The sequence below is a fragment of the Falco naumanni genome, chromosome 5 (assembly GCF_017639655.2).
Source record: "Falco naumanni isolate bFalNau1 chromosome 5, bFalNau1.pat, whole genome shotgun sequence".
In the NCBI taxonomy this organism is placed as follows: Eukaryota; Metazoa; Chordata; class Aves; order Falconiformes; family Falconidae; genus Falco; species Falco naumanni.
In genome coordinates this window covers 42,478,534-42,487,569 of record NC_054058.1, presented here as the reverse complement: position 1 = coordinate 42,487,569, position 9,036 = coordinate 42,478,534, and the positions used below count along the sequence as shown (strand labels likewise).

Below are 9,036 nucleotides of genomic sequence, written 5' to 3'. Positions count from 1 at the left end.
TAAATAAACCCAATCATTTAAAGATAAAACAGCAAAATTCACTTATGTGGCATTATGTTCTACATATTATACAACTCTATAGATTTATTTATGTAGGCCTCTGCACTTAGCTGATCATTTGTGTCATTTATGCAATTGCTTCATACCAGGTAATAATCTGAAGCAGTAACTCGGGTCATCACTGCCTGTAGGTATTTTTCTGCATAGTTGTTCCAAATAGCAATAATAATAGTTTTCAATAATAAAGCGAAATGAACACTTTTCCTAGTGAATTTTGAAATAATTGTGTTCCAGTTCTTTAGCAAAGACTTGCTTATGCAATTTAAATAAATATATATTTATAAAATATGTATGTAAGTCAAAAGCAAAAAACAGAACACTGAAGAGGTTTATTAGTAATATATATACAAAGACCTAAATCCCTTCAGTTAGCTCCTCTCCTTTTTCCTGTTTAAAGCCTTTTGTCCTGGAACACTGCCAGTGTGAGAAAGTACCACTGCCACAGAAACAAAAAAAAAAAACAACACAAGAGAACAAAAGAAAGAAAACCTAAATGTATTTAAGAAATGCAGAAACTGTGCTACTGAAATTCAGTCTCACCTTCAATCCCTTTATAACATTTTGTCTAGAGATGAAGAAGGAACACTATACTATTAAAAACAACCTTATGAAATGCTGTTTAAACTCTGAAGTCAAGAGGGTCAATAATTGATAAGTTAAGTTTGCTGTATTTCCTCATTAGTCAGAAGTCTCTTAGGACACCCAGACACTAGAAAGCCTAAGATACAGTGTTTGGTATTTACCTTTAAAACAAAAAAACCTAGTTGTCTTGCATTTCAGTTGCTTTCTGGTTTATGTTTTTTTCATTCTTACAGACAGCAAGATAATCAAAAGGTAAAGTCAATGGAAAGAGGGTTCCATTTGTTATTTTTATCACAAGAGAAACCAGTGCAAATAATTGGAAAATCCTTGGAAAATTCTTATGCATAATTTTAATTTCTTAATCTTTGCCATTTCAGTGTAGCTTTTATCCTTGTGCAAGACATATTTTTGTTCAAATATATACTTTTTCATGTACATTGATCAGAAGGAAATTATTCTCAAAATTTATTTGTGCTCCTTATTTTTGCTTTTCATTAATATTCTAGCAAATTAGTTCTTCTGCAGTATCTATAAAAACAGCTGAAGGAATATGCCTGGAAAGGTAAATTTAAACCTAAATATTTGCACTAAGACCTTGACTATATTTGCTGAAGTAAGAGGCAGAAATGTTGTATGACTTCCAAATAACAAACACTCATTACTGCTCATACTTTTAACTTCATGCAAACCCTCTCATATAAATACATCTAAAGCAATACTACCCATTCATCATCTTTTATGTTCCTGCACAGTATTTGAATTTGATGAATTTTCAGCTTTCACATACCTTTGTCTCTATTTATTTGTTTGTAGCTATTTATACTGGTGATAAATGTTTACGTATAGAGGCTGAAGAAAACCCAGCATTCCAGACCTGTCTGAAACTTGTTCAAAAGGGTAGAAAGGCTGTTTTGCAAGCTCCTTTTAAAATTCTTTTATCATTTGCTCTCTTTGTTTTTTTAACTGAATAAGACTTACCATATTTTTGCATAACTTCAGACCACAGCAGTTATTACATACCTATCTTACTAGATTTCACTAACACTTAACATTTCCTATAATTCCTCTACAGCTTTCAGGTATGCCCAATACCATCATGCTATCTTTGTCTGTTAATGAGAAAGCACACATTAGACAGAGAAATTACTGTATCTTGCAAACTGAGACAGTCATCCCTAGTGTCTGAAATCCCTGTAGATTAAATGAGCAGCGCGCACAAACAAGCAAGCCAGCCTCAATTATTCAGCTTGAGCCTGAGGAGAGAGAGGAACTAATCCCCCATTCTTTAAGTACCAGTTGTCACAGTCTCATTTGAGCCCTCTGTACTGGGCAGTCAGTGCTACAGCATTGCTGAGCACATACAACACAAGTGCAGGACTGGGTTAACAATTGCAAATGAAATAAATGTGAGCGTATGTTCAAGATGGTATTTTAAAAATCAAGATTTATGACTTCTACTTTTTGCAAGACATCCTGTCATTGTTGTATTTTCCTCCTCCACCTACTCTCATTGTGCGTAGATGAATACACACATAATTAAAAATACCTTGCTATGCGTATTTTAAAAGACAATACCCTGATAATCAAATGTAAGGAACAAACATATATGCTGAATAGATGTAGGGAATCTGAACAACATGCTTTATTTTAATGCTCACTTCTACTTGGAATCCTTCAAGGTTTTGTATTTGTTACAGTTACAGCGTAGAAAAGACAGAGAATTCATTACCTCATATAGATCTTGTAAGCTGTATCACCCTACAAAACTATATCAAATACACCTATGTCTGCTACGTTGACTTAAGAGTAACTACAGTTTTGGCAAGTATGTATACATTTTTCCACAATACCAGGCTGTAGTCTGGCATGCAAAGCCTCACAAACATTTCTTTCTCTGTTTCTGTCCAATCTGAAAAAGGCTGAACTCACCCAACTAAGCATGTAACCTCTAAACTCACTGTAATGAAAATTAGTGCTTCTGTATGGACATTTATCAAGAGTTCTCAGTTCTATAAGCACTGGGAAGACACCAGCTGAACAGGACTTTTTACTCACTTTTTTTTTTTTTTTCTTATATTTCTTACGCTGGTGAAGATGTAGCAGCTAGCAGTTTGCATTATGCTGGAATAGTAACATTATATTATTTTAAACAGAATTCCTTAGTTCAGAGTACATGGTATCTAAAATGTTGAATTTTCCTTATAGCAATCTTTGAAAGTATGACACTGTGCCAGGGAAGACTATAGATGTTTTTCTGGAACTGCTTCCTAGCCCAAGAAAGTTGTATAGCTTATTATGTTGTTCCCATTTCAGGGTAATTATGCAGAAAGTTCTGTGATTTTTTTTGGTTTTGGTTTGGTTTGGTTTTTTTTTGCATTTTTGTTTCTGTTTTGTCATCATTGCTTTTTGTTTGTTGATGGGTATATAGTTTCTTCTGGCCATCTGCAAGAGAGACATATATCCTGCACGTATGGTTGCAATGCAAAGAATACTCAGAAAATACAGAATACTTGCAATACTTAGAAAACCAAGTCTTATGTTTCATGTGTAAAACCAAAAAAATTCCATACTCTAATCTACAATCGCACACATTGTCCTTCTGCAATGGCACTACCCATAAGCATGCAGTTGTTCCAACTACACGCATACATACCCAACTAATCTTTATTTACACATTTACCTCTCTTTTATGACCATATTCACCTGCAAAAGATCCAAAAATTAATCTGAAAAATGCATGAGTCTGCACTAGAACTATATGCACAAATGTGTATAATGCTTCAAAATGCTTATTACAGCTGTGTATGTAAATTTGAACAGTTTGTGTATGTATGCAAAGATGATACAAGACATCTCTTCAGGTTTTTTTCAGTAATTGCATCGTATGAGAATAGGGCTACAAATTATTTCAGTATGCTGGTCCCATCCTTAGAAATTCCCAGTTCGTGCACATCAGTGAAATCGGGAGTTCTGAAGAGGGATGGCATATATGGTATTCTTGCACATGAGGATGGCAGGGAGAGGAGAAAAGACAGGTTGAATTGAAAGGGGAAACCACCTGTCAATAACTCTTTTCTATCTGCAAACAGACAAAGCCAAAATTATTTCCTCTGACAGCCTTCCTATGAGCAAATACTATTCTGATAACTTTTCAGAAGTTATGCCACTTCAACATACTGAACCATTTTTCCCATAAGTATGATTCTAAAACGGTTGACACATCTTAACAGACCAAACACAGCACACTGACATTAGTCAAAATACTTGTTTTCACTAAAATTTCTTTAAAGGAGACAAAAGGGGCATAATGCCTAATAACTGAGTTACCTCCAGAATCCTTCAGTTTACACCAGTCTGATGATTTCAGTTAATTAAACGTGATGGCATCCTCCCCCTCAGCATCAATGAATGTAACAATTTTTCCTAGTCCATAAGGAAAAATACTTGGATCATCAAGATGAGAGCAGCATGACAGAGGCTCAACTGCAGAGAATGTGCCTTTCCTCCCCTCTTCATTTTACAGACTGAATGAAAGTTCTGTGGCAATGAGTTTCTGGGAGCTCTTGATATAAAAGAGAGGAGAATTCTGGCCTGCTCCATCAGAAAGTAATTTTTCTTACTACTTAGTTCCTTCCACTTTCAAATGAACGTTCCTTTGTATTGCCCAGAACAATGACTAACTCTTTCACAAAACAAAGGTTTGGAGGGAAGATTTAACATGCAAGTTAAAGCTTCTACAACATACCAGCTATTTTAGCTACAAGTATCCCAGTTATTCACAGACAAGATAAAACAGTGTTTTTCAAGGTGTGGTCAATAGATTCCCGGGAGCACTTTCATTACAAGCAGCACTTAAAACTTTTGCCCAAAGAGCAGCTGCACACCACGTACCTGTTCCTTTCTGCAGCTTTAAATCATGTTTCTAAAAACCCACTTCCCTTTCCCCTCCCCAGTTACTACCATGCAAGCAAATGTGGTAACATTACAACTGATAGATAACAAAGAAAAGGTCCATGCAAGGCCTTCAGCCCTGTAAAATCCCTCCCACAGGGATAAATTACATCTTGCAGCTGGATTACTGCCTGAGGCAGAAAGTTGGGCAGTTATGGAAAGGATTAAGTTTAAACAGTAGAGTTGCTAAGGAATACTTCTACATCACAAAATAAGACAAAACATGAAGACTAAGAGTTAGATTTAATGATTAATTAATTAATTACTGAACCCAGCTCTTACACTTCTTTTCTTTCTCACAATTAAGGAAAACACTGGGTTTAGGTAATCCATAGTGTATTTAAACAAAAATATATGCATTGCACAAGGACAAAAGCAACACTGAAATTGCAAGGATTTTTCATTTAATATAAGAAATTAAAACAACAATGCATTAGCGGAAAAGTGTAAATGGAAATATTTTAGTTGTTAAAATAAATATTTAATAAAAACCACACACCCATGACCAAGGATCAAAACAATAGAACTTAGTATTTGGAAGGATACTATCTACACTTCCTTGTGTTAAACACTGCTGATTTCAGTGGTTTACTTATTATCACACTGCCTTCAGCAATCATTACTTATATTAGTGTTGTAAGAAGTAATGAGAATAGAAATACTGTTCCAAAGACAGAAACAGTAAAGCCAGTTTGCTATAAACAAATAAGAATTTACTACACCAAGGAGTCAATCCACAGCCATTGATACAAAGTCAACAAGGACTACTGCATAGCATACTGGTTACTGTACCAAAAGTGCATTTATCAGCATCCAATGAACTGGGGAAAAAGTCAGAAAACCACCCTTTTTTATATAATTTTTAAAAACAACCAGATGATCGACAGTTGAATTAAAAACACACATTTCCTTCAAAAGTAAAAGCATAGTCTAAAGATCTTAAGAGCACCATGAAATTTCTATCAGGTAAAACAGTACAAACCATTAGTATTGTAAGTAAAGAACAGCTAAAAAGTAGTTATATCATTCTATATTGAGAATGCAACTGAAAATTTTAGTGTGTTGTTGCATCCTGCTATACTACAACCAGTGGCATTTTGATGACTTTCTGTTACGTTCCAGAAAAAAATAATGGAAAGAAATATTCTTTTTTCATATTATGAGCTCTATAAAGATTTAAACCGACAATGTGTCAACTGAAATGTAGAGTATGTTATTACAAACAGATTTGTACGGGTGAAAGCAGCAGTGTCTGGCTTATTCCATTAATTCTCCATTCAGTTCTTACACTGATTCTTCGCAAGTAGCATTACTGAATATCCCTGACTATCAATGATTTTTATGAGTGCTGCTTTCTAACAATCGGGATTCTGCATTTAAGATTATTCTCAACCCTTTACCCTTTGATTCCCACCCATCCCCCACATTTCAAAATTGCAGTTTTCTCACATAAAGCATTGTAATGCCTTTTGCTGCTTGCTAAGTGATATGCAGTCAACATTATTTCTGTTTTCAAAGTACTGAGAACAGCTTCCAATTGGATCACATTAAACAATAATTAAAAATAGTATTCTCCCCTTTTTCTATTGTGACATGATAAAGACTATTCACCATTTAATATACGTTCAATCTCTTCTAGTCTCTTCAAGGCAGCAACTCTCTTTTTCTCAATGTCTTTGATTTCTTTTGTAGATTTTTTGGGAGTTTCTTTGTCCATATTGTTTTTCTCTGTTCGTTTCTTATTTTTTGAGTGCCCTTTATTGTTATCTACTGTTGTTTGGGTGGTTTTCTGCCCATTTTTTTCTTCTTTCAAATTCTGAAATGATTTTTGTTTTTCTTCTGCACCTGCAGTTGCAGTCACATCTGGTGGAAGTGATGACTGTTCCGTAACACTGAGTGATGCAATTTTACTTCTAACTATGTTTAGATGACGCTGAATATACTCTTCATGAGGTGCCAGTGCTAGAGTTTCTACCAAACATTTTTCTGCTTTTATTAAGTCTCGTTCTTCAAAGTAAACAACACAAAGATTATGTTTTCCTTGTACATTGTTGGGATCCAGTTCCAAAATTTTTTCAAAACATGTTTTTGCTCCAGTGATATCCTTCTTTTGGTTCATAAGGATATCTCCTTTCAAAATCAGACCTTTGGTATGATCAGGGTAGTATCTCAGTAGCTCTTCCAGGACAGGCAAAGCCATTAATTCTTTTGCTGTCTGAGAATAAAGCAGTGCCAAATTGAACAAAGCACTTCGGAAGTTTGGCTGCAACCTTATGGCTTTTTTCATCCATGCCTCTGCTTCCATATCTTTTTTGTCATCCATTGCCAGCATACCCAAGTTGAAGTAGCCATTTGCATCCTGTGGTTCTTCTTTCACGTAATGTAACAGTCGTTGCTTAGCTTCAGGTCTAAGCCGAGCATCACCTAAATGACAGAAAACACATTTGATTCTAGATTTACTCTGAATAATTTTTAGACCAGGCCTGTAAAAGGCTAATTTTTATACAAATTGAAATGTAACATCTTTTACGCAACTGTAAAAGTGAAGTTTAAAATGCTACATTTTTTCATTGCTGTGTAACAGGAAAAGTAAATGACATTACCTTCTTTACAGAATGAAACCACTTACAGTTGACTTGTAGCCAAAGTCAGCATCATTATTCTATTAATCTGTTGAATTACATTTAGCTTTAGTATAACAGATGCAAAAGGTGTCTCTACAAGTTTAAGAGAAATTATTTTCATGCATGGTTGAGCAAATGGAATGCAGAAAAGATGTTAGTTCTGACAAACCAGCTCTCACAGAGGCAAAAGGAGTGGAAAATCTCATTTTGTTAGACAGTTTAAAAGACAGATCACATAGGTTAACTTCAGATGTAGCCAGACTAAAATACCTTTTAACACCAAAACAATAAAATATGTAACTCCCATATTTAATTTGCATCAAAGTTTGAAAAAGATGTAGTAAAATCTTATCTGATAATACCAGGATTAGCTAGACTAGCTGGTAGTCTGTGTTATTTTTCTGAATACTCCAGCAAACATATTTTAGTAAGGAATTCCAAGCACAGACTTACTAAGGGATAGGGAAGCAGGGAGCTAATTTTAGCATCTGCTTTCACCTCCTGAAACAGTGCTGCACCTTCCAGTATGATTAACTGAATACTAGATAGCTAATGCTCCTGCTTGTTTGAAGCCCTTTGCGCTTCTACAGACAAGAAACAAGGCGCTTCTTGTACTACCTAACTTATAATGTGAGAAGAGATGGAGAACAATCCATTTGCATAAGCTCAAATCACACTTCACACTATCACTTTCTTAAGGGTAGTTTACTATCCCAACAAAAAGGAAACAAACCTTACTTAGTCACTTGCCAAATTCTCTGCAACAGCCTGAATTCAAACAAGGCTCACACTTACCCATACAGCTAGAAGCTACACACAGGAAAAAATAAACTCATGATGAAAATCCAACTTCATTCACCCTAATTAGCAGTATTACAGAAGAACCTATGAAAACATTAGCATTTCCTAGGACTGCATTTAAGGCCCACAGAAGTCAGCTATATTTTTTTAGACAAGAATGAAATGTATCAATATAAAAGCAAAACATAGATACTACACACATTTTACTAAATACGAAACATTTTTAAATTATATAGGCACAAGTTTGAAGATGTTTGTGTAACACTATCCTTTATATGTCTAAGATGTTATATTGTAAAATAGCACTTGTATTAAAGATGCTGATCAGCTAAGGTATATGTATGCTTTACACAAATTCCATACACTACTAATAAATTACAATAAATAGTTTTTTCTTTGATGATGCTACGAACTTCTGCTTTCCAAAACTAGAACAGTTCATTAAAAAATGTAAATAGTATGCATCCTATAAATGCGAATACTCAACATTTTTAAGGGATGACTAACATACCAGATTCCTGCATTAGCAACGCTGAGTTGAATAATGCCAGTTTATGCATTGGGTTGAGTTCTAGTGCTCGGTTGAAATTCTTCAGGGCTTCTGTTGGATCTTTCAGTTCAATGTAAACAATCGCCAAGTTGTACCACAGGTCTGCATTGGTTCTGTCTAGTTCTAGAGCTCTAAGATAAGCTTCCTTAGCTTTCAGAGGTTTGTTCATTTTTAAAAGTAATTCTCCCCTGTTGAAGAATCAGATTTAACATTCAACTTTTATTCATACTAATATGAAAGTAATTGACTGCTTTTTTAGAAGTTTGCCTTCTTGTAGTCAGTAGATGTAAAATAACAGCATTTTTTCTTGTTTATTTTAAACACAAAACAATATAGGACCTTCTTTACATACCATTCCCAAAGCTTTCTGCTCTCAAAACATCTGTATACAAATGCATTTGCAGGACAAAAGATAAAACAGAAGTGATACAGGGTTCCTGATACTGTCTCAGCTTAGGCATCTTTGCA

General features: G+C 34.7%; 1 protein-coding gene across 4 annotated transcripts in view; it reads right to left on the bottom strand.

Annotated features, from left to right (window-relative positions):
• Positions 1-4,819: 4,819 nt before the first annotated feature.
• The window catches only part of TMTC3 (transmembrane O-mannosyltransferase targeting cadherins 3), a 34,391-nt gene continuing 30,174 nt past the window's right edge, over positions 4,820-9,036 (bottom strand). For all 4 annotated transcript variants that reach the window (XM_040594647.1, XM_040594645.1, XM_040594646.1 and 1 more), the window contains 2 exons: positions 8,530-8,756; positions 4,820-7,017 (listed from right to left, as the gene is read on the bottom strand). In XM_040594647.1, coding sequence (XP_040450581.1) covers positions 6,197-7,017; positions 8,530-8,756 — 1,048 coding nt within the window. In that variant the 3' untranslated portion in view covers positions 4,820-6,196. The remainder of the gene's footprint in view (positions 7,018-8,529; positions 8,757-9,036) is intronic.